This window comes from Sphaeramia orbicularis, chromosome 16 (genome assembly GCF_902148855.1).
Source record: "Sphaeramia orbicularis chromosome 16, fSphaOr1.1, whole genome shotgun sequence".
Lineage (NCBI taxonomy): Eukaryota > Metazoa > Chordata > Actinopteri > Kurtiformes > Apogonidae > Sphaeramia > Sphaeramia orbicularis.
Window position 1 is genome coordinate 32,182,431 of NC_043972.1, and position 11,911 is coordinate 32,194,341.

General features: G+C 37.8%; 1 protein-coding gene across 1 annotated transcript; it reads right to left on the reverse strand.

The window, feature by feature from the left end:
- Positions 1-581: 581 nt before the first annotated feature.
- cpvl (carboxypeptidase vitellogenic like) lies at positions 582-9,721 on the reverse strand. Its single transcript, XM_030158999.1, has 13 exons — positions 9,635-9,721; positions 9,329-9,507; positions 6,643-6,764; positions 5,051-5,165; positions 4,898-4,956; positions 4,723-4,802; positions 4,569-4,635; positions 4,041-4,163; positions 3,647-3,778; positions 3,099-3,197; positions 2,841-3,014; positions 1,654-1,836; positions 582-1,563 (listed from the first exon to the last, which is right to left on the reverse strand). Exons 1-13 carry the CDS (start codon positions 9,637-9,639, stop codon positions 1,465-1,467), a joined length of 1,437 nt encoding a protein of 478 aa, XP_030014859.1. The 5' UTR covers positions 9,640-9,721; the 3' UTR covers positions 582-1,464.
- Between the last annotated feature and the right edge of the window lie 2,190 nt (positions 9,722-11,911).

Below are 11,911 nucleotides of genomic sequence, written 5' to 3' on the forward strand. Positions count from 1 at the left end.
GGCATCAAAACTATGAATGAACACACATGGAATTATGTAGTTACAAAAAGTGTGACATAACTCAAGGCATGTTTTATGTTTTAGATTCTTCAAAATAGCCACATTTTGCTTTTATTACTGCTTTGTACATTCTTGGCATTCTCTCAATGAGCTTCATGAGGTAGTTACCTGAGATGTTTTCCAAAAGTCTTGAAGGAGTTTCCAGTGATGCTGAGCACTTGTTGGCGGTCCATCTCATGCCATTTAAATGAGATGGTGAGTCCAAACTTTTGACTGGTAGTGTATATAATTGCATTCCTGAGCAGAACATTTTGTAGTTGAATGCTATGCTTGATTAATTTCTGACTTGGCTCAAATTTGGGAGTAAAAGATTTATTCAGGCTTAAATTCCTCATTCCTATTCAAAATGCTAAAACATTGAGAGCTCACAGAAAATGAAATAAGTCCACATTAAAATACTTCACAATGCTGGATGGTCTTTGAGGCAATAAAAAAGGTTATCGAATGAATTCGTTAAACACTATACCATATACTGTATGTCTATAAAGTACACATTATCTACAAAAGACTGACTCAGAGTCTGCTCTGGCATTAGAACACTTTTTTATTAAGAAAAACACTTTATTTCAAGTCATTTCTCCAGTTCTCAGACATTTCATATTTACGCATACACTGATTGCATGAAATGTAAACAATTTTCCCTTAAACAATCCCCAACAAACATTAAATTTAAATGAATTTTCAGAAAATGCAAAACTTTTCAAATTAGACTGAATTTCAATTCTAAAAATGCTTAAAAATGTTAAAATCAAAGTTGTCAGCAGCATTCAGACAGCTCATTATTTCATTTGCAGTCCAGTATTCCAAACCAAACAAACTTCTGCTAAAATACTTAATAAAAACAATCAGCTGCAGAGCTCTGTACCAAAACCAACAACAGCCTGACTCTCACTGTTAGTGACAGTCATACATCTTTTGAAACAACAGTCAGTGGTCGACATTAAAGGCAAAGTACTGAATATTTCCATTAAAAAACATAATATACACTAATTTAATAATAAAAGACTTTGTTAATGTGTTCATGTATACCTCTAGCTAATATTAGTAATGCGAAACTTGTGCGGACGAAACAATGAGAAGATGAAGGTACTCTGGTCTCCTTTTTCTGCTGTATATTGCCTCTAGAGCATTACTGTATAGTTTTGCAAAAGTACGTGTGTTTGTGTTTTTACAAAATAGCCGCTGTGACACAATCTATCATTTTATTTTTCTATTTCATGGCTTTTTGTCACTACTATATCTCTGTTTGCAGTCCATTGTTTGCTTGACTACCATTCTCTCCTCCTCATTTGCCGCATGTAGACAAGGTGCCAACTCAGAACAGTAAAAAATGTTCCATACTTTGCCTTTAAGGTGTGTGAAATGAAGGCGCTCAAACAAATGCATTTCAGTACCAAAAACTTTTCATACCCAGCCCCGTGTTGAAAGGAACCTGTCAAGCATGTCAAAAGACCGTGCAGGCTGGTCATAGGGCAGAATGTGTCCTCCTCCTCGAATGATGACCTGTGTGATTCCAGAACAGAGCACAGGTTGTAAAAACAGTTGAACCTGCAGCAGTTATCACACTGATCTGGTCATCATGAACACTCTCACCTGAAAAAACTCTCCCACTTGTCTCACATAACCTGCCACCTCAGTGTCACTGGGCTGAACCTTCCAGTGGAAGCGAGGGGCTTTTTTGTATTCAGACGCTCCGGTCCAGTTCACGGTCGGTAGAAACCTTTCAGTCAACGGAGCCGCTACAATTACGTCCAGCTGACCACTGTAAATTAAAACCTGGACACAAATGGATGACGCAAAGAATGATGTTCAGGGAAGGATCTGCAAAATATGATGCATGCTTTCCAACCCATGTGTTACATGAAACACACATATTGTCAACTTCCTGAAATAACTGCCTAAGTCATCTTTTGACAAAAATGACTTTTTTTGTCTGAATCATCAAATACTCAATTTGTGATCAAGTTTTTTGTGCTTCCTGAAAAAATGACTTGGGCAAGTATTTTTGCTAAGTGACGATATGCAAGTTATTTTTGAAACATCTTCTAATGAAATATCAAACACCATATATTATTTGTATGATTAATCACATTTTAAGAAAAACATTTTGATAATATAACAACAGCTTGTTTGAGTATGAATGTTTTTGCACTGAGCCTGTTTACATGACCACAAAAATCTGATAACTGGGAGTAATCAGATAATTGTAATAATCAGATCTGGTGCATTTGCATTCACTTCAGAAATAAAAGAATCAAAAAACCCTGGTTTAGATGTTTTAGTCCATTATCAGATTTCTTTCAGAGTATGTAGGTAGACTCAAACTTGCTATTATTATCTTCCATTCACGTTTAACTACGTCACTTTGGTTGTCTGTGATTTCGTTCTTTTTTTAACACTTGTGTAGATGTAACCCCCCCCCCCCAAAAAAAAATCCCGAAATAAAACAGATTAATAGGTATACATGCATGAAGACATGGGTAGAAATCCAGGTGTGTTCATCCGATTTCTCATAATCAGATAACTGCTGTTATCTGATAAAGCCTATCAGATTACTCTGTTTGTATGATCACTAGAATAATCTGATAACTCCAGAAATCAGATAATGATCAGAGTTTTAGTGTGCATGGAAACAGGCTCACTGTCTAAAATCCAAGTTGTTTTCAAATAAAAACACACTCTGGATCAATACACTGCAACACCTCACTTTCCCCTGTACACTGTTAAACATGCTGCCAGTGCACTGCAGAAAAGAATATGAAAATGCAACATCCTCTCACCCTGTAGTTATCCATCAACACCCCGAGCCATGGTTTGATGCTCTTCATAACATCCTGCAGCAGATGTTTCTCCACCTCCGAGCCATCATGGAATGTCAGGTTCCCCACGTGGATGGCCCGTCGCACTGACGCCAAAGTCACAAACGGGCCAAAGTACTCCTGATCCTCAGGTTCCTTCCACATAAGGCATAAAAAATATGGGTACTTCCAACAGCAATAAACACTTATCTATATACTGAGTGGAGCTCTGCAGGTTACCTTGCATGTCATGTAGTTGTAGTAGTTGGTGCAGCCTGTAGCGTTTTGGAAGAAGGAGGGATACGGTGCCACATCACCATTTAACAAACTATCAAAAACCTAAAAATAGAGATTTTAAATGTCATTCACACTTTGATTATGTCCAAAGCTCCAGTGTCTGTTTCGGGAAAAATAAATAAATAAATAGAAAAGCACTCGGAGAGCACAGACCTCTGCCAAGGCAGATAAGTGGGCCCCCCGTGCCGCCGCACCCCCCCCCCCCCCCCCCCCCCCCCCAATCACCACTGAAATTTAATCATTTCTTCCTTGTGCCAGTATCAACATTTCCTGAAATTTTCATCCAAATCCATCCATAATTTTTTTAGTTATCTTGCACACGGATGGACAGACAGACAGACAAACCACCGCCGACAAAAACAAAACCTCCTTGGCGGAGATAATGATGCTGGTGGTATCATTAGTATGACATCCAGTCAACATATACAAATGACCGCAGGTAAATATAATGAAACAATTTTTGTTTTGACAAACGCTCCAGATTCCCTCACCTGAAAAGCCTCCACCCACTTCTGCTGCTGGATAAGCTTTACACCGATGTCTGTCTGTTGAATAACATACTCTTTTTGGAGTTCGTCGATCATGCCTGTTTGGTACAGGAACTCACCATAACCTCCCAGCATCTAACACAGAATATAAAAAAAATGTGTTCATCCTCTGTACTGTATACAAACAGCAAGGTATCAAGACTACTCAGAGTATAAACATAAATACTGTAATAATCATATTTACTGACAGGAAACTCAAAATTGTACATAATGACATGAAAGACAAAGAAAGAGATGACATCATTTTTATAGCTGCTGTTTTCTACAGTCTGGGTGTCTGTACTTACAAGAAGAAAAGATGTGTTGTACAGTTTATAGGTTGTTTTTATATACACACCAATTCTGGATCACAAAGTCCGTCACCAATGGCCATCCCTTTAAAGTTGATCTTAACTTTGGCAGTGGGGTTGTTTTTATGGATGTAGTAGGAAACAGCAGGAACATATTTCCCTGCATAAGACTGTATGGAGACAGAAAAATATACAGAAATATTTAGTCTAAGACAGTTTTATGTTTCTATCAGCATATAAACATATCTTAAAATTAATTAGTGTCTTTTCATATATGCTTTCTATATCTTTCTGTAATGGGCATAAACATGGACTTCCAGCTCCCCTTAGTTTAACTAAAATATATATATTTTTAATGACAGTGTCAAAGGTGGCAAATGTTACTCATAGATAATACCGTGCTTCCTTAACAAACATTTTTTGTTTTTTTCCCCCTTAACAAACGTTTTTTAATGTATCCTTTCCGTTCACCAGCACATGTACAACAACCACAACCATAACATCCGGGCCCTATCAAAGTAAAGGTGCATGAACCGAAAATGCATAGTTAACAGCAAAGTTAAGAAATATCTAACCTCCCCAGTTGCATAGAAGTCATTGGCCTGATACTCAGGAAACATCTGGAAAAACTGTGTCAGAGCACTATTAAGAAAGAGAGGGAAAGTGTTAAAAAGTTAGCACCTTTAAACATCAGAAGGCTTATATTTTGGTTGTGTTTTTTTTTTTCACCTGTACAGATCTCTGCCAACGTCATCCTGATTCTGAGCAAAACCTTTGTCGTCATCAGTAAAGCTGAAACCTGTGCCAACCTGGAATAACAAGCCACAAAGATGATTAAAAACATATAATGCATGTAATCTAACTCAGGTTGTTTGTCCCTCCTTTGTCCTATGATGACACCTACTGGATTGTCGATGTACAAAACTGAGTATCTGGTTGTCCAAGCAAAATCTCTCAAACCAACTGCAAAGACCAGACACACAGGGTTAAAATGCCACACCGAACCCATTCATTTAATCAGGTAACAGTTAACTGTGTGCTCAGCAGTAACGCTTACCTGTCAGGTTCTTAAAGACCACATAAGGCCCATGTTCGACAAACAGGCCGAACATGGAGGTCCCACCAGGTCCACCTTGAAGCCAGAGCAGGACTGGAGCCTTGTCTTGGTCTGGCTGTCCATCATGTCAGGACAAACAGAGAGTCAGGACATCAGCTCCACCTTGTGGGCACTTCAGTTTGTCATCAACTAGTGAATAAAACCCCAGACTGTGACCACTTAACGGACCAGTAGTGACATGGTTATTATGAAATGAGGAAAATAAGACCCTTAAAGACCTACAACTAGTTTTGTGGTGACTTAAAAATCCATTTTTCACAAAAAATTAACCTTTCCTAATGGATTTTTTTTTACCATTTACTATAATATTATCCTCTTCATTTTCCATTTTTCAGTGAAACTCAGGTATTTTCCAATATTTTATTTACTGAGATGATCATAAAAGCTCAGACTAATTTCAAAGAATAGAATAGAATAGAATAGAATAGAATAGAATAGAATAGAATAGAATAGAACAGAACAGTCCTTTATTGTCATTGTAATATGTAACATGTACAACGAAATTAAAAAACTGTCAGTCAGTGAATAGTAATAATACAAAAACAACACAAACACTGCAGTAATGAATACAGAAACAAACACACACAGCCATTCATTCTGTCACTGCACAATCCAGTCACTGTATATAAGATTATTATATCAGAACAGAGAAAACTGAAAAAAGCGACTTTTTCAGCAAAATACGTCATTAACTGATTCTGAAAAACAAGTGACAGTCATTTATCAAACTCCATGGGTTTTACTGGTGAATCAACGTTATAGAAGATGTCAGTGTTTCCACATCTGTTTCTATGTCTGAATGGGTCATATCTGATGTTGACAAAATTAGTGGTTCAGAAGCTGTTAAACATTTTAGATCAGTAGATACTTTTGGTCGGCGGTTGCTGTTTAGGTCTTTGAGGATTAAAGTTATTAGGATACAGAGATGTATCACACAAAGCAAAGGCAATGCCAAACATAAGTAACCTCCAAAGCTTATTCATTTTAGAATAAAATAAAATGTAATGCAACTAGGGATATTACTTCTGACTGATCTCATATTGATATCCTTTATCAAAATATTGCCGTTAACAACTTCTTTATTCAGACTTCATTTTAGAGTGAAGGATGACTAGTTTTACTGTAATACTTGTGTTCTGTGTGTGTAAGTGTGCAGGTGATTTATTAACTCTGGTCACTAAGCTGCTTCTGTCACACTAAGAATGAACCATGGGACTGAATGTACAAGGGTAACAAACCAATAAGGAGTTACTTCAGTAAGACCTTGGCTGAAAACATGTGATAATCAGCACAAAACAAAGTCTACTCTCCACCCACTGGCATTCAAACTGCAGCTGACTAAACATACTACTGATCTAACTCTTTATCACATGTTGACTGAGGAACTAAAACAACAAAAAAATGAACTAAAGCCCCAAAAATGAATCACAAAATTTCTCGCTCTGAAGCAATCATTTCTGAAACTGCAACATTAATAGAGAAGTTATTCTGCATTTGGGAAAATTCCTAATAAGAAAAAAAGTGAAACCTACCTTCAGTGCAGGGAAAAACCAAAAGAACAGATTGCTGTTGTATTTTTTGTTGACAGTAAAGTACCCGGCATAGCTCTTCACGTTGGCACCAGGCAGGTCTCCAACCAAACTCAATTTTCTTGCTGAAATGAGACGATACAATGTACCACTGAATTTGTGCTGAAGTTCACATAATTTATGCTGAAATATTTCCATTTTATGCAACTTTATTCTTCTATTCCACTACATCTTCAAGCTCATTTTAGTTCAGGGGTCACTTACAGCCCAATATGACCTCTAGCAGGCCAGAAAAGTAAAATAATAACACAATAACCTATAAATAATGACAATGCCAAACTTTTCTATATATCTTAGAGTGAAAAAAAACAAAATTATATCATGAAAATGTTTACATCTACAAACTATCCTTTATAACATGTCCTTTATAATATGTGAGTAATGTGAACAGCCTGAATTTTTTAAACAAAAATATGTGAAAAATAAAAATAAGAGCTATTTTACTATGACTGAGTTTATCATTTACACGTGTGCACTACAATTTACAGATCATAGTGGATCTACAAAGGTAAGGAGTACTGGAGGGATGGTGGTTTGAATCCCGCTCTGTCCTAGTCATGTGCTGTTGTGTCCTTGGGCAAGACACGTCACCCTCCTTCCCTCCAGTGCTGCTACTCACACTGGTGGTGGTCGGAGGGGTTGGCAGCCATGCTTCCGTCAGTCTGCCACAGGACAGCTGTGGCTACATATGTAGTTTACCACCACCAGAGTGAGAATGTGCGAGTGAATGAATAATGGATCCACTGTACGCGCTTTGAGTATGCGTTCATAGAAAAGTACTGAATGCAGTACTCTGAATGCAGTACTCTAATTGGTTGCCGTCTCTGACCTGTTCCACAAACCGGCTCAGGTACTCTTTTATCCCCCTGGCCATCAGCTTGTACAACTCATCACTGAGTGGTCGGGGGGGGGGGGGTGTCTCTGTCTCAGTCATGATCACATTAGGACTGATCCACGGACACTGTAAACTATCCAAGCACCTTATGTAGTTGGACTACACCTACCTTTCAAACCACCATAGATCACTTAAATCACTGTTACACTTTATGTCACTGTGCCCTGAAATGTGTAAATACAATCAGAAGTCTTTGTTTACAGTACTGTACGGGAAGTTTTTTTAGAGAAAGTTCTTTAGCAAGTTTTTCAGAGTATATATACTAACCTTAATGTCAACCTGGTTACTAACCCACCTGTTTTGGTCTGTCTGTTTTTTGTCTTCTTGTGCTGCATGCAAAGCTGCTGAATACCTGAATTTCCCTCGGAATTAATAAAGTATCTATCTATCTATCTGTCTGTCTGTCTGTCTGTCTGTCTATCTATCTATCTATCTATTCTGAATGGAGTACTTTGAAGGCAGTATTCTGAAGGAAGTATTCTGAGTGCAGTATTTTGAATGTAGTATTCCGAATGCAGTACTCTGAATGTAGTATCCTGAATGCAGTACTCTGAAGGTAGTATCCTGAATGCAGTACTCTGAAGGTAGTATCCTGGATCCAGTACTCTGAATGTAGTATCCTGAATCCAGTACTCTGAAGGTAGTAACCTGAATCCAGTACTCTGAATGTAGTATCCTGAATCCAGTACTCTGAATGAAGTAAACTGAAGGCAGTACTCTGAATGAAGTACTCTGAAGGCAGTATTCTGAAGGCAGTACTCTGAATGCAGTACTCTGAATGTAGTATTCTGAATGCAGTACTCTGAATGTAGTATCCTGACTGCAGTACTCTGAAGGTAGTATCCTGAATCCAGTACTCTGAATGAAGTAAACTGAAGGCAGTACTCTGAATGTAGTATCCTGAATCCAGTACTCTGAATGTAGTATCCTGAATCCAGTACTCTGAATGTAGTATCCTGAATCCAGTACTCTGAATGAAGTAAACTGAAGGCAGTACTCTGAATGAAGTACTCTGAAGGCAGTATTCTGAAGGCAGTACTCTGAATTCAATACTCTGAATGTAGTATTCTGAATGCAGTACTCTGAATGTAGTATCCTGAATCCAGTACTCTGAATGAAGTAAACTGAAGGCAGTACTCTGAATGAAGTACTCTGAAGGCAGTATTCTGAAGGCAGTACTCTGAATGCAGTACTCTGAATGTAGTATTCTGAATGCAGTACTCTGAATGTAGTATCCTGACTGCAGTACTCTGAAGGTAGTATCCTGAATCCAGTACTCTGAATGAAGTAAACTGAAGGCAGTACTCTGAATGTAGTATCCTGAATCCAGTACTCTGAATGTAGTATCCTGAATCCAGTACTCTGAATGTAGTATCCTGAATCCAGTACTCTGAATGAAGTAAACTGAAGGCAGTACTCTGAATGAAGTACTCTGAAGGCAGTATTCTGAAGGCAGTACTCTGAATTCAATACTCTGAATGTAGTATTCTGAATGCAGTACTCTGAATGCAGTATCCTGAATCCAGTACTCTGAATGAAGTACTCTGAAGGCAGTATTCTGAAAGCAGTATTCTGAATGTAGTATCCTGAATGCTGTACTCTGAATGTAGTATCCTGAATGCTGTACTCTGAATGTAGTATCCTGAATGAAGTACTCTGAAGGCAGTACTCTGAAGGCAGTACTCTAATGCAGTATTCTTTCTGACAGTATTATGTGCTGTGTGTATGTCGTACCTTCGTCTATGGCGCCCTTCTCCAGGTACGGGGTGACGAACAGAGGAGAGCCGGGGTCCACTCCACTGGGGCCGCTGACACGAAGAGACTTCCGACAGAAAAAGGACGAGCAGCCCCGTGAATGGGCCGACTCCAGGAGAGCCCACAGTAACAGGACACTCAGAGTTTCCCTCAGCAGCCTGCCAATATTTACAAAAACCATATCAGACTACACGCGTTGTGTTCACCTCAAACACTCAGATTTCACCACAACACAAACACACCACAAGCCACACGGCGGAAGTGGAAATATGTGTCAAAACCCACCACATGTCCAATGAAATGGAGAGGTCTTTTATTCCGCTTAGCTCAGTCAGACACACACAGCGGGTGTTTTCGTCCTGAACTTGTGGGTTAGAATCACATGACCAGCCTCACAGTTGATCACGTGATCTCTAGTCATGAACACTGTTAACCCCGATCTTTGTCTTGCAGGAAAATCTAGCCTGACGTCCAAAAGCTAAAAACTCTCCAAAATTATCTTTCCTTAACGATATTGCATCATGGTAATCAACTAATTTACGAAACATATAAGTGCATTTTATATTTAGTACATACTTGGCATCAAACACCGGATGTAAATCATTTAATTTAATCGTAATAGGCAAGGAAAGTTTTATTTGTATAGCACAATTCATACACAGGGTAATTGAAAGTGCTCAACAAAAATAAAAGGCAAGTTCTAATTACAGAGACAAGGATAAATAGCAGTAAAATATAGAATCTTAATTAAAAAATAAAATAAAATAATAAAAAGAGTTGAAATAAAAAGAGAAGAGTACAAATAAAATTTTTCCTATTGGCATATGCAAAGCCAATTGGTATCATAAATATCATTGGTACCATAAAAATTATACCAAATAAGGCAAGATAAACCTTTTTTTTTTATGAGAGAAAGTAAGTAAGTAAAGCTGAAATACTTGAAAATTAAAATCTCTCACATCTGTGTTTACTGAGCATGTAATTTGGTCATTGTTGGCCACAAAAGCAAGTACATTAGTCAGACTTCCATGAGTCTGTGCACTGCAGAAATGAAACGGAATGGAAAAAGGTTTTTCAAATGGACGTCTATATTTCTGTATAGACATCATTATATTATTATCATCATAAATTGAAGATCATTATATTATATTCTCCTAGATATTCTTGATTGAACACAGATTCAAGCCCATAATACAAGTAAATCTTTCACACCTTGTATCCTCTGTGGAGGGAATGCTTTTAGGTAGGTGTAAGTAGGAGTACATCTTTTGATTGGCCTCTTCTGATGAAACATGTAGCTGTGCATTATTTGTATGACTACATATTTTTCCTCTCCTTTTTCTTCTTTTTCTCACTTTTTTACACACAGGTTCTACATAATAGAGGTGCTTTTTGTTAAGTTGCAACCAGTACAATGTGAAAGTTCCCTGTGCAACCACTCAGTCACAACATTGACCACATAGAGGGAGATAATCTCAGTTTAATTATTTCTTATTTTATTAGATAAAATTGGCAATTGTGAATCTAGTCCTTGTCTTTTTGCATTAATTAACAAATCCCAGTACACAGACATTCTGTTTACTGTTATGAAAAGTTTATTACTGCATTTTAATTGAGTTGCTTATTTTAATCCCCTTTGATTACATTATCCTTAACAAATTACCTTCAATCATTGTGAATGTAAATCTAATCAGGTAGATGTGGCTCTTCCTTTGACGCATTCTGTACACTGTGTAAATCTACTCAATCACATGTGACACGGGTCTGTCTACATGCCTTTGTTCAACTCACTGTCTTCTGTGAACATGTATATGTTCCTGGCAAGAAACTCAGTTTAGAGATAAGTCTGTCTCCATGAATAAAGCTCATCTGAATCAGAATGTACTATGTATTCTTGTAGGTTATGCACAAACTCAAGGCCACAGTGATGAATCTTTCGAACACTGCATATTTGAATTTTTTTTTTTTTTTTTTTTTTACAGCTGGTGTGCACTACAGAAACACTCTTGTCCCTGAATGTTTTCAATTTAGTTGCACTCAATTAACCCTGAAACTTCAACTCTGATACAACTGTGCAAATACACTGGTTACTGAGCATCTCCAGTAAAAATGGAAATAAGTAACTTATTCAAAAGTAGTTCCACTAAGCCGCAGGTCAATTATTCCACCAATCCTGGAACTGAACCAACAACCTTAGAATTACAGTTTGCCAGGTCCAGCCCTAGTTTTTCCCTGATTGTTGCGTCCTCATAACTCTCCTCACCTCCATCCAGGAACAGATAAAACCACATAAGACAGAAGTCATTAATAGGACATTTAGAAAACCCCTGAGCTTAACATCTTTTTAAAATCTGCAGGAGATGCCAAATGTATTTAATAAATCGTTTTTTTCTTCAGCCTGTGAGAGGGTAGACCCAGCAGATGGCGCACGAGACATCGAGTTACATTCTGGCACTTTTATCACAACATGACACAACATGACATCTGATGAAAATATGCAATGCCAAAGCTGGGATACTGTGGTTTCTCTTGTTAGGCCTTCGCATGAATTCCATTACGGGT

Coding starts and splice junctions, on each gene's coding strand:
- cpvl (XM_030158999.1), bottom strand. Junction 4,636..4,722: donor GTTGGCAGAGATCTGTACAG/GTGAAAAAAAAA, acceptor CTTTCTTAATAG/TGCTCTGACACAGTTTTTCC. Junction 1,837..2,840: donor TGTTGATGGATAACTACAGG/GTGAGAGGATGT, acceptor ATTTGTGTCCAG/GTTTTAATTTACAGTGGTCA.